General features: G+C 37.6%; 1 protein-coding gene across 2 annotated transcripts; it reads left to right on the forward strand.

Annotated features, from left to right (window-relative positions):
• Nucleotides 1-237: 237 nt before the first annotated feature.
• POLGAMMA2 (polymerase gamma 2) lies at nucleotides 238-24,639 on the forward strand. Of its 2 annotated transcripts, XM_088903331.1 has the most exons (13): nucleotides 239-635; nucleotides 2,260-3,415; nucleotides 3,567-3,758; nucleotides 11,007-11,680; nucleotides 13,200-13,641; nucleotides 18,906-19,001; nucleotides 19,685-19,777; nucleotides 19,878-20,072; nucleotides 22,634-22,726; nucleotides 22,820-23,032; nucleotides 23,165-23,254; nucleotides 23,985-24,180; nucleotides 24,234-24,372. In XM_088903331.1, the coding sequence occupies exons 1-12, from the start codon at nucleotides 493-495 to the stop codon at nucleotides 24,144-24,146; spliced, it is 3,549 nt and encodes a 1,182-aa protein (XP_088759457.1). In that variant the 5' UTR covers nucleotides 239-492; the 3' UTR covers nucleotides 24,147-24,180; nucleotides 24,234-24,372. The 2 variants fall into 2 exon arrangements, with proteins under 2 accessions (XP_088759453.1, XP_088759457.1); XM_088903327.1 differs by having other exon boundaries at nucleotides 238-635; nucleotides 23,985-24,639.
• The last annotated feature ends 223 nt before the right edge of the window (nucleotides 24,640-24,862 follow it).

Consider the following 24,862-nt stretch of genomic DNA (forward strand, 5'->3'; position numbering starts at 1 on the left):
TCACGGGTGATTCGCCCGTGGGTGACCCCACCCCATCGTTAGTTCGTTACTCGTAATAATAATGGCATGGCCGTTATTTTTCTCATTGACAAGCCCACATTTTTAACGGTGGGGTTCTGAGGCATAAAAACCCCAAAATAATAATATAGAAAACGCGAAATACAAGTATTTTTGTCGGCCATAAAAAAATTTATGAGGTGGACGAACAATAAAACCCCCAAAAAAATGTTCGTATTTTGGGGTTTTTCGGAGCGAGGGAAGGGTTTTAGCCTTTCGTGCTCCTCCCCTCCGACGAGCATCATTCTCACTTCTCTCACCCTCCCTCCCTTCCCCACCATCTGCTTTCTACTTGCTAGAGTGTAGAGACCAAGAGAAAGTCGCAGAGCGGGAGTAAACTCTTGTAAGGGCAGAATATTTACAGAGCTTTAACAATAGTCCAAGACGGCTCCCTGTATCAGTGGTTGTAATAAACTGGGGAGAGTTGCAGAGGCGATGGCAGTGGGGGTTTCCACTCAGAGTGGCTCTTTGAAGCCCTGTTTCCCTCCTCCTTCCTGGTTATCTCCGTCTTATCGTCGCTTTACTTCGATGGCTTCCTCCCCTCGCGCTTTCTCGGCTTCCAGTAAAGCTTTACATAGGTTTGGTTTCCGTCTTGTTTCAAACTTATTTTCTGTTCGTTTTCCGTCATTTTGGTTCTTTTTGTTGGACTCTTTTGGTTTTCTGAAGTTCGATTATGAGGTGGGTTCGCGGGCTTTCCCGGGGAAATCAGTTAAAAAAAATGCTGTTCCACCGTAGAAAGACTCTTTTTCCCCCTGTTTTATTCTATCAGTTTTCTTTTATTTTCTCTCTCATCTGTCTCTCTGATGTTCGGTTAGCGGATTGCGTCTTGGAATGGTTGCAAGTTGTGTTTACTTTGGAAAAGTAGTTATTTTTCCTATTTTCGTTCTGGTGATTATGGAGTTTTAGTTGAGGCCGAATTTCCTTTTGTTACTGTCGGTTCGAGGAGAGACATGGTATTTATAATGCGAGGTAGAATCAGAAGTCATGATAAACTTGTAGTTGCTGGAAGGATGTAAGTGGAATAATTTACAGGAAGGTAATTCTGGATGATATGTAGTTGTCTATTTGAACTGAAAAAAATTTGATTCTAGACTAGGTAAAGGATAGTTATCAAGTCTAGCATTACATCAATCAGAATGTCCATACAAGAATTTGGGGCTAAAGTGACGTGTAAGGAATGATCCCAGGTTTGGTGCTATTGGTGTTGTTGTTTGCAACTGTTTGCAGCTGGTTGTAAACAATTAGGAAGTTGGTAGTTACTGCTATTAATTTTTTGATAGATAGTTATTATTATTATTATTATTATTATTATTATTTCATAGATAACTGAAATGGCTTATAAAAAAAAGATGGATAAATGAAATGGATTTCATTCATGATATAGAAAGAGAGAAGACAACACCGTCACAAGATTGACAGCATTGATGATACAAAAACAGCTAAAAACTGCTACGTAAATACAACCATAATTAGGATAAAATTTACAATCATTCCCTGGCCCAGGGGTTCTCCAGGGCCCAGACAAAAATTTTGCCTCAAGGCACTTGCTTTTGCCAAGGAATCAGCCAACTGGAACTATCAGTTCAGATGGTTTCCTAGAAGGATGGCTTCTTGAATTGATTTGCTACCTTTCTTTCAAAAGAAAAAGCCATGAAATAACCACATGACAGTCAATTAAATTCCTCCAGTTTTGCTGGCTAATCAGCTTCAATCCATGATACCAATAAATAGTGTTTTCCATCCCACCTAGCGGGGCTTAGGCATTCAATTGTACATATAAGTATCTAGCTTTTTAGATAAAGGAGTTAGAACAGATAAACTGGAATTTGGTAATTGTAATTAACTTCTTATAGTGGCTGTGGATTGAAGTGAAAGTGAAATAGGAAATTAATAGGCATAAAAAACAGCCTGGGCTGTTTTGAAGCTTCCTGTGCATGACATGTTACCATGGGTGTGGTGTAAAAGAGTATTTGCAACCAATATTGTTTTAGTTAAAAGGACAAATAAAGAACTGAGCGGGGTAACATGTCATGCACAAGAAGCTTCGAAACAGCAAATCTGCTGATAGAAAGGGAGTGGTTTCTAGATACTTTCAGTTATCTAGTCACTCACTAGCTAGTGCTCTCTCTCTCTCTCTTCTCCCCTGTGTTTTTTGAACATATGTATCAATCTCTCATAGTGTCATGTTATTTTGGATGACAGGAAGGAAATTTTCTCTCTCCAGCATGAGAATGGTTGCTTTTGCAATATCACTGGTAGTTATCATCAATTTAAACGAGGTTTGAGTAATTCATCTGGACCATATGCTAGAAAGGATGATACATGTATATTTGATCTTGATGGAAGAAAACATTACTACCCATATACATATCCTCACTGGAAATATCAAATGCAGAACCCCTTTGTTTCACCAGCTCGGATGCACCCTCACCACCCAAATCAGTTTGGTTCAGAGGGAAAAGTTTTGTCAGGGGGACTGGCTAAAATGGCAGGAGTAGAGGGAGGAGAGAAGCAAACTCCTGGAAACCTTTATGGGTTAATGTTAAAAGGAGTGGGAGTTACTCCACCTTGTAGGCCCAATGATAATAGGACTACCAATTTTAGGGCTACAGGACCTACAGTGTCCAGTGATAAGCATCTCTGGATTGAAGAAAGCCGAAAAGTGAGGGAAACAAGATTGAACGTTCTTAAAAGAATTGAGCTTGAGGCCTTGAGTGATGGGGGTTCTTCTGAGAAGTTAGATTCCTCCCTAGATCCTCTCCATGGAGAAGGTTCAGTTTACGTAGAGAGCATGGTCTTGGATAATATACCATCTCATAACCCACTTCGTGAACCAATTGAAAGGGAAACATGTACTGTAAAGGGTGGTGGCAAGACAACCTCAGAGTTTGACCACAATTTGCAATTGAAAGGTCCAAATGAACCAGAAAATAGAGTCCAGAACAACATTGCTGTTACTAATATTTATAATCTTAAATTGGCTAATTCAACTCAAATTAATTTATCTTCAACACAAGTTGCGACAAAGGAAGTTCAGTTTAACGAATCACTCTCCCAGAAGCCTTTGGAGCAAAGTAAAGAAAAACCTTCCAAATTAGCAGGGCAACAACATGATGGTGCAATTAAAAGCGGTACATCCAATGGTGGATTTCCTACTGTCACTAAGAAACCAGTTCAAATCCCTGGTGGACCAATAAAATCAGGAGGGGAATCTGATATTCGCATGGCAGACCATCGTGAGAGGCTTATCTGCATCTATGAAAAGGTTCTTGTTGTTGACAGTATTGCAGTTGCAAAGGAAATTGTTGGAATGCTTACAACACGGTACAAGGATTTTGTCCATGCATGTGACACAGAGGTACGTTTTCTATGTCCAAGTATATATTTAAATGTTCTGTCTATACATGGATATATAATTGTAAAGCACATTCATATTCCCAAATTATTGAAACTATTCATATCTGAGCTTATATACATTGTCTTTTTGGCTGATGTTTCCATACTTACAGGTAGCCAATATTGATGTAAAGGAGGAGACACCTGTTGATCATGGGGAAGTGATATGTTTCAGTATCTATTCTGGACCAGAAGTGGATTTTGGAAATGAGAAGTCTTGTATCTGGGTAGATGTTCTTGATGGTGGTGGTAGGGATATTTTGATGGAATTTGCTCCATTCTTTGAAGATCCTTCCATTAAAAAGGTAAAAGTTCTATCAAGATTCTCTTTATATGCAACAGTAGGACATTTTTTTTAATGAGCAACACAGAAAAAAAAAGATTTCATTAATTAGAAGATTAGAAGAAAACAGGATAAGAAGTTGTGAAAGAAAACCAGCTTTAGAAGCTGTCCCAATACAAATTACATTTGAGCCCAAAATATATATGCAACAGTAGGATATTGACTAGTATGATTTAACATTTAATTAATTTATACCATCTGGTGGGGTTGATTGAACTAGTGAATAATAAAATGGTTGTACAAGTAGATAAATGTTTCTTGGCCACACAAATTAGGTTAAAGCTTTTAATCCAGAGCCTGAAACAAATGGACCTGGCTTGGGGATATAAGCTATATTTTGACATGTGTTTGGAGAAGAAATTGTTTATTGTTCTAAGATGTTTGTTTTTAGAATCAACTAGTTGGGACCTGTGTGATGCACGAGCTTTATTAAAAGTAATTGTGGTAAAAGGAGCCTTGCAACAATCCCAATTAGGTCAAGTAAGATTGAGTTCAATCCAAATATTTTATTTTTGATAATGTATTTGGATAAATTAGTGTTAAAATTAATTTTTGTTAATTAAAAAATTAAAACTAATTTTTTCTTACATTATTAATTTCATTAATAAATTTATAGTAGCATTTAGTTTTATTATTTTTTACTAAGTTTTATTATTTTATATTAGAACTTTTAATTTAATGTTGCTATTTTTAAATTGATTTTAAAGTCAATAAAATTTTTTAAAATATATTTATTATTTTTATTAATAAATGCAATTTGAATGGATATTAAATTATAAAAAATAATTTCAGAATTAATAATTTCTTACTAATATTTTTTGTTTTATTAATAAACTTGTATTAATTAGAAATAAAATGGACGGAAGCTAAGTAACGATGATCATGAGCAAAGCCAAGTTGGCCCGAGGCTGGGCTTAACACATGTTATATGGCTATGGCCCAAGCTTGGGATAGACCTAGGTTCCAGGCTAAGAACATAAGCCTGTACAGCCGTACCTAGTCCTACATGAGCCTAGTCTAGGCTTAGCAATTGTAATAAGGGCTATAGCTTAGGCCTGAATATGTCTGGGCATAAATTCGAGCCTATGAGTTTTCTGTATAAAATAGTATATATAGTATTTTATATTATATGTCATATAATATGTATATAAAAATGTCATATAATATGTATATATAGGCCCAGACAGGGCTAGGCTGAAAATGATCACCCCCTAAAGCTAAGTGAATTTTAAATTAATAAATATTAATTTAAAATTTAAAATTTTGTTTAATTTTAATTTACTAAAAAGTTTTGATAATTCATGCTATATTATCAATTAAGTTATACTTAATTATATACTTCATTTATAAATAAAATAATTATCATATTATGTTTTATGAACAATATTTTTAATAGGTGTAACTCATTAATATTACTTGATTTGATTATATATGAGTAGTAAATTATCCTTATACTACAAAAAGTAATTATTACTACCCTCTAATACAGGCTAAGGACTTTTTGAAAAAATAACACCCACCTATCACACAAAAACCAAAAAACACACCCACCTATATCAAAAGAATTCTAAAAAATGGGTCATTTATACCCTCGTTAAATGACTCACTAAGTTTCCATTAGAAAAACAAAAAATTATAAAAAAGGAGAAAAAAGATGATGGCCACGTAACACCATTCTGTCTTAATATATACATATAGATTGCACTTGATTCTAATTCTCCGTGTTAGATGTATGCATTTGGCTAATTAATCCTGGGAATCAATTGAAAAACTAGACCAGAAAATTGCATCCAAAATTCTCATCATGGTTGTCCTACATAATCATGGTTATCCTCGAAACTTGATGTGACTTGTCTCCTTATTGAGTTCATGATGTGAACCTATAATATTCCCAACTCCTAGGCTAATATTTTTTTTGGACAAATTACTTAAAGAACCCCCGACCTAGAGGTTTCTGACAAAATACTTAAAGTACCCTTAGGCTATGTTTGGTTTGAAGAAAAAGGTAGGGAAAGGAAGGGAAGCCTATACAATATTTGTAAAGGTTTCCGAACCTTTCCCTTCCTTTCCCTACATTTTCCTTCAAACCAAACACAGTCTTAAGGTTTCAAAACCTACTTAAAGATCCTTATAATATGACAAATACTGCCCCTTCATTAGTTGTCCTGCACATTCTGTTTGCATGTGACATCACATGACTCTTTTACTATTTCAAAAACACAATTTTGCCCTTTATTTAAACAAATCTTATTTTTTTCTCCCAAAATAAAAGTTTGTTAGTTTCCATGTCTACCATGAAACTGCTCTCAATGGAGTAATTAAATGGCAGTATGACACTCATTCCATAGTGGGTCTGGACCGTCTGGCCTCTGTCCAGAACATGGGATTTAGTGAACAAGCTTTACAGGTCACCCCTCATGCTGGGTCTTCTATCTCTGGAGAAGAGAAGCATTGGTCGCATACCTCATGCAATCTTATGATCTCATAACACATCCTGTTATGTTAAATTCACAGATTTGCATCGTTCTGAAAATCTAGTGATAGAAAGAGAGATTGACAGAAGCAGAGGTCTGAGAGAACTACAAGTCTACAACATCAAGTTACTGTGAATTTAACAGAACCAAACACATGATTTTTTAGACCAAAACACATTAACATTTGCTGCATCCATTCAACCATGTAAACCCACATTGAAAATGAATATGGAAGAACAAAAGGTTTAAAAGCTAACTACATGATGGCTTAAAAAATGGTTCAAATACCATTCTTGTTAATGAAGCATGCAAACCACATACAGAACTTAGATCTGGGATCCAAGCCGAAACATACTTGATCTGCATCTTGAATCAGGGTCTGAGGGTGAAAACCTCAGTTAAGCTATTAAATCCTAAAGCTTTAAGCCCCAAATGAAGGCCTTAAATGGAGGACCTCTCCATAGTCTATTTAGAGGTAAATCACAAATGAAAAAAAAAAATCACTTTTTGAGTCTTTCCCCCGGTTCGGCTCCTACAGCAACAACATGCTTGCGGTTATTGGAATATCACAACACATTGATCTGTGGACGTTTAGTTTCTTGATACAGGGAATTTTCTAAATCTACACCTTTGCGTTTGAAACCATGACTGTTATGGAAGATATTTTGAAAATTTGAAGAATAGTTAAGGGCAAAGGAGTCTTTTTTGTTCAATTTAACGGCAAGATTTAAGAAAAAGTGATTTTTTGAAATCCAAGAAGTCAAAGATGCTGCTTTCTCAATGGAAAGATCTAAAGTCCCGGGTCCAAATGGCTTCACGATGGCCTTTTACCAAGATTGATGGGAAATCATAGGTGGGGATTTCATGGAGGTGTTTCTAGAATTCTTTGAGAGAGGTAGGATTAACTCGGGTGCCAATGCTCCTTTTATAGCTTTGATTCCCAAAAAGATGGATGCAAGACACCCAAAGGATTTTAGACCCATTAGTTTAATTGGCAGCATGTATAAGATCATCTCTAAGGTGTTAGCCTCAAGAATTAAAAAGGTACTTCCTTATCTGATTTCTCCAAGCCAGGGAGCCTTTGTGTCTGAGAGACAAATGATGGACCAAATCCTTATTGCCAATGAGTGTGTTGACTATAGAAAGAGAAAAGGAGAGAAGGGGCTGATTTGCAAACTTGATTTGGAAAAGGCTTATGACTTGGTATATTGAGACTTTTTTCTGGAAGTTTTGAGAAACAAAGGTTTTGGGGAAAGGTGGTGTAGATGGATCAAAGGTTTTGTGGCTTCATGCCAAGTGCCACTAGGCACTACTTTATTTTGGTGAATGGGGAGCCAAGGATTTTTTCCTAGCAAAGAGAGGTCTAAGACAAGGGGATCCTCTCTCTCCCTTCCTTTTTACCTTAATAGTGGATGTTTTGAGTGATATGATCTCTAGCGTTGACTCTAGAAATCTTTTTAGTGGGTGGAGAGTAGAGAGGCAAGAAGTAGTGGCCACTCATTTGCAATTTGCAGATGATATAATTCTCTTTTGTAAGGGAGAGCTTGAGGAGATGGTCAATCTGAAATTGTTGGTAGAAGGTTTTGAAAAGGTCTCTAATTTGAGAGTGAATTGAAATACAAGTTCTGTGGCTGGGATTAATAGGTCAGATGAGGAGGTGTCTTCCTTGGCTAGGATGTTTGTTTGTGAGTGGAGTCATTGGCTTGCAAAGTACTTGGGTTTACCTCTAGGAGGAAACCTAAGTCAGAAAGTTTCTGGTACCTAGTCTTAGAAAGATTCACAAAGAGACTAGCAGGGTGGAAGAGGAGTTACATCTCTTTAGGAGGTAGAATCACTTTAATTAAGTCAACACTAGCAAATTTGCCAGTGTACTTCCTGTCTACCTTCAAAGTGCCTGCTAAGGTTGCAAATTAGTTGGAAAAAGTTGAGAGATTTCCTCTGGGAACTTGGGGAGTCAAAAAAGGATCACCTAGTGAAGTGGGAAGTGGTCTCTAGGACAAAAGACAAAGGGGGTTTAGGGATTGTAAATGTCTGATTAAGAAACACGACACTCTTAGGTAAGTGGTTGTGGAGGTTTCCCAAGGTGCAAGAAAGTTTGTGGCATAGAGTGATAGAAAGCATACATGGATTTGCAGCTAATGGATGGGATGCTAGGCTCAACCCAAGGGCTTCTCGCTCCTCTCCGTGAAAGACATTGTTGGTATCTTGCCCGCCTTTTATCCTTTCATCAGGTATGATGCTTGTTCGGGTAATAAGGTCCTTTTTTGGGAGGATGTTTGGATTGGGGGCTAGTCTCTTAAGGATAGGTTCCCGACCCTCTACTCCTTGTCCTTGGACAAATTTAAAGTCATCTCTACCTTTCGTGTTTTTGGAGAGTCATGGGATCTCGGGTTCAGGAGAGGGTTGAGGGAGTCAGAAATCGGGTTGGTAGATGATCTTTTATCTCTTATAAACTCGGTGTTTTTGGGCCAATCTTGTCTTGATAATAGAATTTGGTTTGAAGAGTCCTTAGGTTGTTTTTCTTGGTCTTCTTTCTTCAATGCTTTAGTGCACTCTTCCAATTTAGTTTACTCTTTTCCTGTAAAAGAAGTGTGGAGTGCTCTAGCTCTTGTACAGCTCCAAAGGTGAGGGCTTTTTGATTGGAAGTGGTTCTCCAAAAAAATCAACTTTGGACTTGCTTCAGAAAAAAAAAGACCAAATTGGTCCTTATCCCCTCATGTTTGTAGTCTTTCCTTGAAGAGTGGTGAGATGGTAAATCATCTACTAATCTCTTGTCCTTTTGTTACTCTTATTTGGGATTGGTTCTCCTCTCTCTTTGGGTGCAGGTGGGTTTCTCCTACAAGCGTGGTGGATCTTTTTGAATCTAGCCTTTTTTGTCAGCCAAGGAAAAGAGGAAGGGTTATGTGGAGAACAACGAGGGCAACAGTTGTTTGGGCAGTGTGGGAAGAGAGAAATAACATAATCTTTCAAGGGAAAAAAATCAGCACATGAAGTCATAGAAGGGATCACCATCAAGGTTATACATTGGCTGAAACCACTGAATCTGTTTAAAGACTTCTCTTTAGATGACTTGATTAGAGGATGGAGCACAGTAGCAACTTCTTCCTGCCCCTTTTTAGCTATTCAAGAGGACTGGTCACTCCCTTTATGTGTGGCTGTTAAGCTAAACTTTGATGGCAGCTCTGTAGGTAATCCAGGCCCCTCTGGAATCGGGGGTGTCTTTAGAGATGGGGGAGGAAAAGTGCTGGCCCTTTACTCTGGCCCGATAGGCTTGGGGGACTCTCTTAGAGCAGAAGTTCTGGCACTCCTATAGGGGCTTAAATTGGCTAAACGGCTGGGTTTTCAGCAGTTGGAAGTGGAGGGAGATTTGAAACTGGTAATAGGTTGGATGCAAGCAAACAACTTAGGTGCTTGGTCCCTTGGACAACCTGTAAGGGAGATTATGCAACTAACAAGGGAGCTTGAAGTCTGGTTTAAATGGACTTGGAGATCAGCCAATGCAATGGCCGATACTTTAGCAAAGCAAGGAGTTAGTACTTAGTAGGTAGGACCTTTTTTGGGCCTGTTTGTAATTTTGATGAGGGGTCACCTTGTTTTTGAAGGTGGCGATTTGTACTAAGTTTTTAAAGAATTAATGAAAGTTACCGTTTCCCATAAAAAAGTTATTTTTTGAAACCTTAGGGTACTTTAAGTACTTTAAGTCTTTTTTTTTCAAAGATTATGAAAGTTTTTTAATTGTTCAGTTTTATTGGCTTCTGCATACAGTTCATTCTCTCTCTCTCTCTCTTTTTTTTTTTGATTGGAAACGGTAACTTCATTAATATAACTTTAAAAATAACTTTCCAGATTTAAGTACAGCTGTCAACCCCTAAGTAGGTGTTGAGCCCCCCCAGTAATCTTTCTTACAAAACTGCCCAGAACATACTCTCCCTCACAGTCCCTTGTTTAGCCAACGTGTCAGCTAAACCACTAGCTGATCTCCTTGTCCATTTGAAGCATGCACCGATCTCGCTTGTTATATTGAGGATTTCCCTTATGGGCTGTCTATAAATCCAGGCTCCCAACTTACTAGATTGCAGCCACTCTCTTTCCTATCGATTATTATGTTATATAGTGTAAATATTTATAATTGAGCAACCATAAAACATAATTAAATTGAAATATAAAATATACCCACTGAGAGACCCTCGATCCTATTTTATTTGGTATTGACAAATTTATTGCCTCATAATTGTGCTGAATTCTGACACTCATACCTGCATCATACTTTCATGTTTTCATTTTAGACCCTCCAGCAAGAGTTTCACATGCTCTTTCCCTAAGGAGCTGGCCATGTGATAGCAGTTGAAGTGGCTGAACTGAATGGATTATTGATTTGCCTTTTTGTGAATAAGTTATCAAGGAGGTTGTAAGCTCCTTAATGGCTGAAACTGAAAATAGGTTGATTATTATACACTGGAATATTTATTTTTTAATTATTTTGTCAACTAACAGACAAAGCGACAAGTCAATTCAGTTCAGTCACTTCAGTTGTTATCAAATGGCCCCTAAGCTAGTCTTTTGTATTTGCTCCTAGCATCTGCAAGCATGAAGTATGCACTCATAATTTACAATAACAAAATGGTTATGCAAGATTCATGTAGCTGATCATATATAGATGGGGCAAGGCTTTGATGATGATGATGATGGTGATGATATTCAAATATGATACAATGGTGTGGTGTCCCTTTTTGTAGGTCTGGCATAACTATAGCTTTGACAGTCATGTTATAGAGAACTATGGGATTAAGATATCTGGCTTTCATGCTGACACAATGCATATGGCACGGCTTTGGGATTCTTCAAGACGGACAGAAGGTGGATATTCTCTTGAAGCACTTACAAAAGACCCAAAAGTCATGTCTGGGGCTCAACAATGCACAGAAGGAGAACTGATTGGTAAGATATCAATGAAGACAATCTTTGGCAAGAGAAAAATAAAGAAAGATGGGTCAGAAGGCAAGATTGTCATGATCGCTCCTGTTGAAGAGCTTCAGAGGGAAGAAAGGATACCATGGATTTGTTATTCTGCTTTGGATTCAATTAGTACCCTAAAGCTTTTCGAAAGCTTGAAAGTAAAGCTACAGAAAATGAAGTGGGTTCTAGATGGGTTTACAAGAGGAACCATGTATGACTTCTATGAGGAATATTGGCGGCCATTTGGTGAACTTCTAGTGAAAATGGAAACTGAGGGAATGCTGGTTGATCGAACATATCTTGCAGAAATTGAGAAGGTGGCCATAGAAGAGCAACAAGTTGCTGTGAAAAGATTTCGCAAGTGGGCATCTGGGTATTGCCCTGATGCTATGTACATGAATGTAGGAAGTGATACACAATTGCGCCAACTCTTTTTTGGTGGTATTGTTAACAGGTATGCAATTTCTTGATTTAATTTGCTCCAATTAAGAAGTCATTTATTGATATTTGCGAATAGGTGAAACACCATATATCTAAAAAAAGACATAGATGGTTAGAAACATTGATCAACTATGACAAAAGATTAAGAAACAACATCAAATGTGTTCAAAATGATCCTAACATAGTGCATCTTGAACTCTGCAAACTTAATTCCTCAAGACTGTGCCACTGTGACAAGATAGAGGATTAAAAGGCTGTCTGCAAAAATTTCTTTTCCAAGAGAGTGCCCTCAGAATATTCTCAGCCTGATCTTGGCCCAAGGCCTGAAATATGTATTGTGGTTGGGTACTTTGGGCTGAGTTTGGGCCCAGGTTTGGCCCAAGCCTTAGGTTTCAGTTCAGGCAAGGGAAAGTGATTCTGAGCCATATGCTAGATCTAAACCTCTTTAAGGCCTTGGGCTCAGCTTGGATCCTGATCTCAGGCTGGGATGGGCCTGGTTCTGGTCCTATAAACAATTAGATTTTTGAATTTTGAAAATACATTTATATTTTGCAGAAGGTTGAAAAGATATTAAACTTGAACTATACTTTATACTTATTTAAATGTCTCAACTGTGATTAGATGTAAATATTAAAAATATTTGGACAAATAAAAAGGCATTTGCAAATATTCATATTCTATGAGACTATTAAAATATTCTGATATATGATCACCCCTAGTTTACATCTCAATTCTTATTCAAAGTCACTTGAGAAGTGCAACGTGGGAACTGAGGTGTAATATGTGTACATATATATGTATACCAATAAAAAGCATAAATACATCATATCTTAGGTTGGGTCTGGGTCGACCTTAGCCTAGTTCAAACTCCATTGGACCTATATTTTGGCCTAGGCCCAACTCTAGTTTCAATGGGGTATGGACCTGACTAGGTAGGCTAGGTTGGGCTAGCCTGACGCAATGCCCAACCCTACCTGACTAGGTAGGCTATATAGAGACACAAACACACACAAATCATAGTGTAAACATCAGGTTGGTTTGGGCTCATGTTGGATTGTTCATTGTTCCAAGTGAGGATTACCAAGTTCTCAGTCCAAACCCTTCCCAGGTTTAGTTCAAGACCAACTTTTCAGGTCCAGGTCCTAGAATCTGAAAATCCAAGCCCACTAGTGTAAAAGCCATGGTTAGTCCCACCAGAGTGGCATCTTTATTGATACTGATTAGTTTTATGCACTTAACTCTCCCATCTGCGAATGTGTACTAGGTCATCAAAGCCAGGCTTTGAAAAAAATAGATATTTCTTACAACCTTGCTGATTTGATTGTTAAAATATATTTTGAATGTGATTATCTGGTAATTTACTATACCATACAATGGAAAGATCTATGTTGTTTTTGTGAAAGTATGCCTGTTGTCTTGCTGGCTACATATAGGTTCTGCCTGTGTGTCTTGCTAATAATTTGTGTAAAACTTCTGCTTTTGAGAAATATTTACTTGGGCACATCTTTTTTTTTTTTTTTTCCGCATTACAGAAAGGACTATAATGAGTTTCTTCCAGTCAAGAGGACTTTTAGAGTGCCTAATGTTGACAAAGTGATTGAAGAGGGCAAGAAGGCTCCCTCAAAATTTCGTAATATTACACTATTTAAAATTGGGGATGAAATGCAAACTGATATGTATACAGCCACAGGTTGGCCCTCAATTAGTGGGGATGCTCTTAAAAACCTTTCTGGAAAAGTCTCAGCAGAATATGAACTGACTGATGATAGTTATGGCTTTCAGTCTGATGAAAGCAGTGAAACTCCACTCGAAGAAACAGATAATGCAGTTAATGAAAAAGCATCTGCTTATGGAACAGCTTACTCTGCATTTGGAGGGGGAAAGGAGGGGAGGGAGGCTTGCCATGCCATTGCTGCGTTATGTGAAGTCTGCTCTATTGATTCTTTGATTTCCAATTTCATTCTTCCCTTGCAGGTGATTTCTTCCACCATTTGTACTTTGATCCCTATATACATATTACCAGTTAGCACTCTTTGCATGAAATACAGTATGTATGAAAAAGGATTGTGGTTCCTTGATTGAGGGAATATTTGATCCATTGTTGGTCAAATTTCATACATACTGTATTTGGAGGGGGGAAAGGAGGGGAGGGAGGCTTGCCATGCCATTGCTGCGTTATGTGAAGTCTGCTCTATTGATTCTTTGATTTCCAATTTCATTCTTCCTTTGCAGGTGATTTCTTCCACCATTTGTACTTTGATCCCTATATACATATTACCAGTTAGCACTCTTTGCATGAAATACAGTATGTATGAAAAAGGATTGTGGTTCCTTGATTGAGGGAATATTTGATCCATTGTTGGTCAAATTTCATTTTTCTTACCAAATCTGTTGTGTTTTGAGAAGGGATATAAGACTAATTCAGGTTCAGATATGGCATTTGGCTTTGAGTAAAAATATACTGTAGTGTCAAATCAGTCATTCAGTTGTGATGCTTATCAAGATAAATAAATAAATATCTATGGCAGTACAATTGCTGACAGTACCTGTTCCTCAACTTATTAGAAAAATGATCAGATTATGGGACACTGGGAAGAAAAGCATACAGTCAATCCACTCTCTTAGTAGGGAGACAATGGTGAAACTCATATTTAGTCACTCCATTCAAGCTCTCTTATAATATATTTGGCTAGTCTATGGAACCCATGTGAATGATTTGTTCAATCTGGCAGGTAGAGAAAGATTTAACCTCTGTTATGAAGTGTCTCATATTCCAAGGTACTACAGATGAAATTGCATGCATGCACAGGCCCACAGCTACTTGAAAGTTGAAACTGTCCTTCTATGATAAGTGATAAATACTGAAATGTATATTTTATGGTTAACTATGAAAAATGTCATTAATATGTATGAAAAGAATAGGTGTAATATACAAACATTAGTGCCTTGTAGCAAAATGCTATCTAACCCAGAATTTTAATTTTAGAATTGTTACTGAAATGTGTTTACACTTAATTATAATTATTTTATCATAAAGCTGATACCTAGAATCCTACCTAGTCTTATAGATGATACGTACTATAAATTAGTATTGTCATCCCTCTATAATAATGAAGGCATTGATATCTTCAAACATGACTTATGTAAATGGGTATCAGCATATCATTTAAGTGATTCCTCTCTGTTTTATATCATTATTTATCAAATATGTGGGTAGCCATATTATTGTAGGTAATCTTTTTTCCACTTAAATATAAGTTTTCTGTTCCTTATTCCTGTTTTTCTCTTTTAGAACAATTTAAGTAGTGGTGACTGCTCAGAAAATAATTCTAGGTTTGATACCAAGTGATACATTCTCTTCATCTTCAAGGTTGATGTGAAAACATGTTCAACTTCATCATCTTTGACTTACTTTGTCCTTTTTCTTTTTCCCTTCCCTCTTGGACATGACCTATATCCTTAGTTCTTTACAAGTCTGGCAGAATGGTTATATAATGGTGTAATATAGCTATTTCTTTATCATCCACCTCTTTCTCCTTCCTCCCTATTTCATTGGCTATTCTTGAATTCTGTTCTTCCATAGGATCTGCCCACTAGGAACAAGGTTTGGGAATTGGAAATATCATGCTGATATCATTTACTTATTTTGGAATCACTATTAATATGCCAAAACAATATCTGAATTTTTTGATCAATTACAACATCAGAGTAATATTCCATAATCTTTTTTTGATCAATAAACAGAGCCGAATTCATTATAATAAAAACAAAGGAGTACAAGGATGAGAATAGGGAGAGAGAAACACTCTTAGCTCTCCTTAGAAAGAAAAAAAGATGACAATATTGCCTAAAAGTTAACAAATGATTAGCATCTCTTTTCACCCATCGTAGTATGACCTCCATGCCTTGTAACAAGCTTCTATTCTCCTTTTCTCATAGATGTAGCCCCACCAATCAGCATCCTCCTCTTTTTATAACTAATTTATAACCAACTTGGAGTCCCCTTCAATCACCAATTTGTGGATAAGCAATTCCTTAGCCTTTTGCACTCTGTAAGGATGTAGACAGGGATACCTAGTTGTTTTTATATGCTTTTTAGATGCAGAAATGTTCTTCCCATCTTTATTTATTTTTGTTTCAGGCTGCTGTACTTGTTTTTTTTCTCTCTGTCACAGTCGACAGGGGTATTTTTGTCATTGTATCATCTTTTTATTGAGTTATATAAAAGCCAATGAGCGGGGGGGGGGGGGGGGCAGAACCTATTCATTCTGCTCTTTCTTTTCTCTCATTCCTTCTTCTTTTCTTCTTCTTGTTCTTCTCTTGAACAGGTTTTGAACTAAACCTAGGACTGCTGTATCTGTATTTCAAGTCACTCCTTCCAACACAACCATTATTTCAGCCCTCAAAGAGTCATCCACACCAGTTGGATCTGAAAGAGAACAATAACTCTTTCCTCCTCGTCCCCAAATACTCCTTGTATACCTGAAGGACCAGGATTTCCTTCACTACTTCCATCAAAATTTAGCTTTACGAAACCCCCATTAGATGGGGATTAAGAAGGTCTAATCATAAATTTAAAGGAAGATGAGCAAGCAATTTCAAATCACTTCCTCATCAAGTCACCAGCAGAAGTGTCCTTAAAGAGTTTCGAAGACTTAACCCAATGTACCACTCTAACAGTAATGGTTTCAATTAAGGCACCCCTGCTTCTCTCAATTCTTGAGAAGATTCTTTGATTCCCTTCTTCCCAAATTGTCTAACACACAGCCACTCTTGTGTACCTCCAAAGGGTTCTCCCCCTTTTCCTTAGCCAACAAACAAAGTTAGAGGTAAACAAGTTTTGTACATTAGGTGGTGGGGGGGGGGGTTCCACCTATGCCCAAGCAAAGAGAGAAACCATTCCCAAATTGAATAAGATAAGGGGCAGGAGATTAATAAGTGATAGCAAGATTCACCCTCAGCTTTATAGAGAGAACACCGGTGTGGGGATAATGACCAATTAGCTCTCTTTGGAGCAAATCACAGGTGTTATTTCTTTCTAGATACACTTCCTAGCAAAAACCTCCTATTCTAGGTGGAACAGTTTTACTCCACACCTTTTTAACGGGAAAAGATATTCCAAGGCTATTGCTTGGTTGTATTAAGGATTTAAAGAATGAAGCACATGTGAAAGAACCCGAGGAAGAAAGAGTCCATACTTGACTATCTCTTTTTTAAGGATTCAAGATCACTCTCTCAAGACTTCGAAGAAGAGACGAAACATTACTTATTTATGATTCATGAAAGCCTCTTCTAAAACCCAAGTTCCACCCAAGACCAGACCTTGAGTTGGAATGAATCAAGAAATAATGAATCTGTTATTGATAAAAAAAAAAGAACCAAGAAAGAATGTTCACCCCTACGGTTTGATAAGGCAAATAGAGATGGGAATTGTTCCTTTAGGGGTGAATTGCCCAACCAGACATGTTCCCAAAATTTGACAAGGTTTTCCAAGGCCAGGATTATACTTGATAAGAGGCAAGAAAGATGGAAGAATGATTCATCAAAAAAAAAAGAAAGATGGAAGAATGGCATGAATGGATTTCTAAGGAGAAGCTCTTTTTGAACCTTGTCTGAACTCCAGAGTCCCAACCTTCAGTGGTTCAACAGCAAGTCCATGAATGCTAATGACCACCTTTGCCCACAGTTTGTCTCCATCATTTGGCAATCTCTACAGCCATTTACCTAACAAAGCAATATTGCTTTCCTGAATATTTCCAATACCTAAGCCACCACATTTCTTACTCCTATAGACCATCTCCCAACTAACCCTATGGTCCTTTTTTTCTCCCCCCTGGCTCCCATAAAAAGTCCCTCATCAAAATTTTCTAGCCTTTTGCTAACCCCTTGTGGAATTGTTAACACTGACATAAAATAAATTGGAAGATTTGCTAAAGTGGACCTAATCAAGGTGATCCTCCCAAAGTAAGAAGTAACTGCTTTTCTAAGAAGTGAATTTCTTATTAAATCTTTCTACCACTGGATTCCAAAAGTTGCCATCTCTTGGACTGTCCCCCATGGGTAAGTCCAAATAATTCATAGGTCAATGAGAAACCACACAGCCCAAAATTTCTGCCCGTTCTATTATTTCCTTCTTTTCCATAATGCAACTTTTTTCAAAGTTTGTTTTCAAGTTGGACATCTTCTCAAATACTTGTACAACCTGCTTTAGATTCCTCACACAACTCAAGTTTCCTCCTTCACAGAATATGAATATATCATTAGCAAATTGCAGATGAATGATTTGTACTTCATCCTTGTCTGCTCTCTACCCCCTTACCAAACCTCTAGAGTCAGCCCTCATAATTAGTCTCCCAAGTACATCAGCAATTAAAGTAAAAAGGAACGGTGAGAGAGGATTTCCTTGACTTAAACCTTTGAGGGCTGGAAAATGATCCACCACCATTCCATTCACCAAGATCGAGTAATGGCAGATCCTAACATACCCCATAATCCATTTGCACCATTGATCACCAAAGCCAAAGTTTTTCATTACTTCGATAAAAAAAAAACCCAAGTCAACCTAGCTGTAATATTCCATAGTCTTTGCACTTGCCAATAAGATTAGATCTATTTTAGGCACCAGGTGCTTCTTAACGAGTGAATGGGTGAATGAGGGAAATTTGAAGTTTTCTTTATTTATCAAAGAAAATTGAAGCTTTTCTTCTCTCAATGAGGGAGTTAAAATAATTTGACTAAAAATGCCCCTTTAAGGTCCTATAGCCATTTTCCAGTATTTCACATTCCAAGCTTTCCATAGTAAATAAATGAATGCTGATCCCAATTTTTGGTATAAGCACGTGGTTGAGGATTCATGCAGATTTCACATCTAGGTGATCACTTATCAATCTATAAGCCTTTACTTTTATTTGTTGCTGTCATTTACTAGGAAAATCTCAACATTAGGGATGAAGCGCTGCATCAAGAATTCTTTTGGGAACCAGATATTGTCTTTGAAAGCAATGATTGAAGGGCATATTTATTTTAGAGGCATAGTGTTGAACCTTGATCAAGGACAAAACCTGGACCTAATTATAATTTTGGCAGCATCTCTCTCTCTCTCTCCCTCTGAACCCCATTAGATCTCTAACCTCTTTATGTTTCATTTTTGCCTTACCGTTTCTTATTTTCGCTTAAGTAGGAAGTTTCTAACTTCAGTGTATGGGGTGGTTAGTGATGATACTGTTTTTTGATTGCAGGGCAGTCACATATCAGGAAAGAATGGGCGTATCCATTGTTCATTAAATATCAATACCGAGACTGGGCGTTTATCGGCCAGGAGACCAAATTTGCAGGTTCATGCTATTTCCCTTGCTTGTTGCTTTTTAGTAATTAAGAACTTGATATTAGAATGAGAGGAATGAGTGCTGAGTGGTAGACAAATGCCGAGGTGTTTATGATTTCACTTTAAATGAAAATTTGGTTGAATTTTGAGACATTTTGACTGAACTTTATTTTAAGCTATAAAAGTATAAAGTATGATGGAATGTTCTATGCCTATTAAACTCATGAGTCACAGGCCTATTTTGAGTGGGATTTTACTATTACTCTATTTTTCTATTTTATTTATTTACAGAAAAATACTCTATTAGTTTTTTTTTAATTTTTTTTTCTATTTATGGAGTATTAGTGACTGACATTAGCAAAATACAGAACTTTACTTTCTGAGTTTCTGTTTATCTTATTCCCAGAACAAAAATTCCAAAATAGAGAGTAGCTCTCCTTAGAAATGACCAGCATGTCTCTGAATGCTGGGTTACATTAAAACAAATTATTCAAGTTTTAAAATCAAGATGCATCTTGACTCTTCTGGTTTGAAGTGTGGATTGCACAGTCTATCTTGAGTCTCCACTTGATATTCCTAATTCCCTGCTCCATAATCATCCTTGTTGTTCTCACCAAGATAAAACAAAGGAAAATCTGCTCTCCCTTTGATTCCCATATGTTATGTCACAAATTTCTGTTTATTGTAAATCAGAACCAGCCTGCATTGGAGAAGGACCGCTACAAAATCAGGCAGGCTTTTATAGCTGCACCTGGAAACTCTCTCATTGTTGCTGATTATGGACAGGTTCCACTTATTAACTACCTACATACTTTTCATGATATGTAATTATTCATATGAATATGATGATTGAACTATTACTTTTTTTTTTTTTTTTAAATCACAGCTGGAGCTTAGAATTCTAGCACATCTTGCAAATTGTAAGAGCATGTTGGATGCCTTCAAAGCTGGAGGAGATTTCCATTCAAGGACAGCAATGAATATGTATCCACATATTCGTGAAGCAGTAGAAAACAAGCGTGTTCTTCTAGAGTGGCATCCTCAGCCTGGTGAAGAGAAACCACCTGTTCCTCTATTGAAGGTAATACAAAATCCATTTTAGTGTAAACTGCCATAGTCATCTGGAAAAAAATTACTTCACAAATTGACAATAAGAAATCAACTTTGGTATCACAGTATAGGCATATGCAGCAGGTTTATGCAATAGATATAAACGTATAGGACATATTTGGCATGTCTTTTATTTATATAAAATATTAAAAGTGATGAACAGAGAGATGAGTGAGAAGGAGCAGGATGGCAAACTAGTATCTTCCCTGAAAGATGTGTTTTATGCTTGCAATGAATTTTTTTTTTGATAGGAGCTTGCAATGAAATTATGACACATGTCATAGTATTTTGACACTGGAATACTGGATTGTTATTGTGTTGTAGCATGTAGCCCTTTCTCAGGCTACTGGCCATGTTAGAATACAATATTTTTTCAAATAAAAAATTAAAAATATTTTAAAATGGAAAAATGCTTGGATATGGGGCCACAGGACTGGTAACTCTTTCTGTGGCCCTTGAACTCGCCACTTGTTCTAGATTCATAGGATCAGAATCCAGGCCCTTTCTTAATCTTCAAAAACCCATAAGCTGTATTGTTCAGGGTTAGTCAATAATTTACTCTCTCTTGTAGCATTTTTAGTGAGGAACATGTTGTTCTCTGAAAGGTCAAAGCACACTTAGGTGCACGGGCAAGGTGCATAATGCATTATAAGGCATGCCTGGGCTGAGGTGTAAGGTGACACAGGCAGCAGCTTTTCTAAATGTGTTTTTTTTAGTTTTTTGATACATTATTCTGTGTTTTTATCCTTTGTAATAATTTCTTAACTTCTAAATAACCTTTTATTGGCACTGGTACACTAGTAATGATCTATTAATTTTTAAAAGAAACGAAAAACAATGACCTTTTGAATATCTAAAGCTCTATGTTACGATCCATTTGTCCCATGTTGGTAATATGGGATGCTAATGTGAGGTATCCCACATCGGTAGTATGGGATGCTGTTGTGGGGTATATATGTGCTTGGGCTCCCTCCCTCTAACATCTAGCTTTTAGGGGTGAGTTCTCCTAAGGCACATAACAAATGGTATCAGAGCCTACACTATGCCTCCCAGTTGCAATCGTGCGGCGCAGGTGATGACATTGGTATTGCAATGTTCAGCCGGGACTAGGTGGACTAGTGCAAAGCCAGCCTGCCTGGGTGCCGGGACTGTGGAGCATGGTGGGATGTTACGATCCATTTGTCCCATGTTGGTAATATGGGATGCTAATGTGAGGTATCGCACATCAGTAGTATGGGAAGCTGTTGTGGGGTATATATGTGCTTGGGTTCCCTCCCTCTAACAGCTAGCTTTTAGGGGTGAGTTCTCCTAAGGCACATAACACTCTAGTTGCAGAACAATAAAAAAGTCCTATTTGTTGCAGATAGGATCTTAGGCAGCAAAATTTCCACTAAACAAGTAATAAGAATACAACTAATCTCTGATCCTTGATGCTAAAATAAAATGACCTGTCACCAAATAACCAAAATAACAAAACCAACCCATTAATTTACGGGCCAATAAGTTGAGTCTGAGTTGCTGTCCTCAAACCTCTGGTTCTCTTGGTCTTCTGCCTCAGTAAAGGCCCCAATCTCCCAAGATTAGGATTTAGGAATGCAAAATATCTAACATCACACAAGCTACTTGAAGGGGTTACTCATTCTCATTGAGAACTTCACATGATTGATTTGCTAAGTGCTCGAAGCACTTTGGTATGATCCATATTTGTTTGGTTTTACTTTGAATTTGAACTGTTTTATATGTTGTGATATCCTTTTTCAAAAAGAAAAGTATTTTGATGAGCTACTACATTTTTTTAAAAATCAAATTTGCATATTCTTTATCTATTGCTTCGTCCAGGTTCCTGTTCTGCCTTGCATCTTTGCCTCTTGCACTAGAAAGCCTTTGATATTTTTTCGCTTTTAAAACATTGAGTCAAATGTTCAAGAGTGGGTAGAGGAGATGGGGAAGAAACCCAGATGGTGCTGTTAGTGATTTATTATTTTTTTATTTCATCCCAAATCTTCCATTCTGAGTTCTAGCAATCTCTTTTAGCTTTACTATTGCTTTGTTTGTTGGCTAGGAGGGACTTGTAGGACTATCTTAATTTTGTCCTTCTTAGTGTTAACAGATTTAATAATTAGGTCTCAGAATGTTTTGTAGTTCCAATTTGGTTCTTTGTGTTTGATTATTTTTAGCTTATTTCATCCCAACTCTGCCTGCCTGAGTACTAACAGCCTCTTTTACCCGTTTTCCCATTCTAAATCCAAGTGAACCTCTGTACCTTGGTCATTAGATAGATAGGGACTTGTAGGACTATCCCAAGGTTGTCTATCAGGGTTAACATATTTAATGGTGTGGATCTTAAAATGTTTTATAATTATAAATTGGTTCTTTTTAACATGTAAATAGGTTTTTCTTACTTTTTCTGCCTGTTTTTGCTGAAGAATATCTCAAACTATAGATGTGAACTTTTGAAATAACTGAAGCTATTTTAATAATCAAGTCATATTGTAAATCATCAGTTTGTCTACTTATGAATGCTCATTTCAGGATGCCTTTGCTTCTGAGAGAAGGAAAGCAAAAATGCTTAACTTTTCTATTGCATATGGGAAAACTCCAGTTGGTCTTGCTCGAGATTGGAAAGTGAGCTTTCTGTGAACTTGGAGATAATGAGAAATTCCTAATTTTAATTAAGTGTAAATGATTAACATAGTTATCCCTCCTATCCATTCTCAGGTTTCTGTCAAGGAAGCAAAAGAAACAGTAAACCTCTGGTATAAAGAAAGACAGGAAGTCTTGCGTTGGCAAGAAAAACGTAAACAGGAAGCTCAGACAGAGAGGCGTGTTCACACATTGCTTGGACGGGCTCGCTGCTTCCCATCCATGGCTAATGTTAGTAACTCTCAACGTGGCCACATTGAACGAGCAGCAATCAACACCCCAGTGCAGGTTCTCTATCTTCTGCATCTCTAGGTTTCATGCTGACAAATATTCACAGCTTCTTCAATAGAGCATCTCTCTCTCTCCCTTGTGTGTGTATGTAACATTTGATTCAACTGATAATTTTAGTTACTGCAACAGGGTAGTGCCGCTGATGTTGCCATGTGTGCTATGTTAGAAATATCAAGAAATGCTCGCCTGAAGGAGCTTGGATGGAGACTTCTTTTACAGGTGAGTTAATTCCCTCTTCCCCCCGCCCAAATACAAGGAACTTAGGCGGTGCATTTAATTAAATTAGCGCCACTAATAGTTTCTTTAGATACTCAACATTTTTGGTGCAGCACATGCAAACCTGTGTACTCATGTTGTATGCGCAATAGTTTGGAATGTTGGGTGCCTGGACCCTATTTTGTCATGTCTTACATCCTGCCTAATTATCCCGAACTTGCATGTGATGCTGAGATCAACATCTTAGATTTTTGTTACAGTAACCACGAACCAATACTGTAATGATGTTTTTACATACCTCGAAGCATTTTTATTTTATTTCAGTGTTGCGTCCATGGAACTTATTATGTTTTTCCCAACTTGGAATCTCTGGTAAGTGGCACCAATTCCATTGTGGCTGCTTACACTACTGGGCTCAACATTATGTGGTTGAGATCATATGGTGTATGAAAGCAGGATGGATTAGAGCCCATGTAACCTGCCAAGTTGATGTGTGGGTCCACCATTGGATGGGACCTGTCTAAAAGACATTTTTTTCCAAAAAAATCAGCTTAAATATTGTATTTATTTGGATATTAGAAAGTATGATTTTGACATGTATTATGAGGGCCATGCCCATCCTTCGGCCCAGACTTGACATACCAAGCACAATTGAGATGGTGGAAACATTAGTAGTTGTCGAATAGTTATTTCTTGGCAAAAATGACTTGGACTGACATTCTACTAAAAGTAGGTTCATGATGAAGTCATACTGGAAGGACCAAGCGAATCAGCAGAGGCGGCCAGGGGCATAGTAGTTGAGTGCATGTCCAAACCGTTCTATGGCATCAATTTTCTCAAAGTTGACCTTTCAGTTGATGCCAAGTGTGCACAGAATTGGTATGCTGCAAAGTAGAAAATGCTTCTGTTAATGGATTTCATTTCAGGAACACCCCCCCCCCCCCCCCCCCCCCCCCCCCCCCCCCCCCCCCCCCCCCCCCCCCCCCCCCCCCCCGAAATCCTCTTCTGGTCAGATATGGAATCAGGATGTGACATGGAGCTGGGAATGTTGAAGACCAACTGCTATTGCCATGATTGCATCTGTCATTTTAAGGCGTTCTGCTGTGTTGGCATCATTGGATCAGACAGAAAGTTGTCTTCGAGCCCGTGTTAGTCCTGAGTTAGTTGGGTGTTGTAGTATTGGGGGTTGATTCACTTTAATTGCAGCATGTTGTAATTCATGTGGTAGTTTGCCACGTAGATGGCATTTTGTAATTCTTCTAGCCAGTTTGAAGAAGACAGGGAAGAACCACAATGTATATATGAGTTGCTTTACATGACAAGGTTGCTTCTCAAGTGTACAAACACATATTTCCAGGTTCCAAGGTCATTATCAACTGTTTCTCGTTCGCGCTTTCGTGCATCATAAATGCTGCACCTAGATAGTTCCCTACATTAAATATCAACCTGATCAGGGTGTCTAACCAGCAAATTCGCCATAGCAATAGCATCATGCAAGCTAGGATTTTCCTAATCATCAGAATAGGGCTAGGGTGGTGTACAATCATTTTGTACTTGCATTTGCCAAGGAGCTCTCCTATGGATTGATGGGCGAATCCTTTTTTGCAGCGA

This window comes from Nelumbo nucifera, chromosome 1 (genome assembly GCF_055504915.1).
Source record: "Nelumbo nucifera cultivar China Antique chromosome 1, China Antique-T2T, whole genome shotgun sequence".
NCBI lineage: Eukaryota > Viridiplantae > Streptophyta > Magnoliopsida > Proteales > Nelumbonaceae > Nelumbo > Nelumbo nucifera.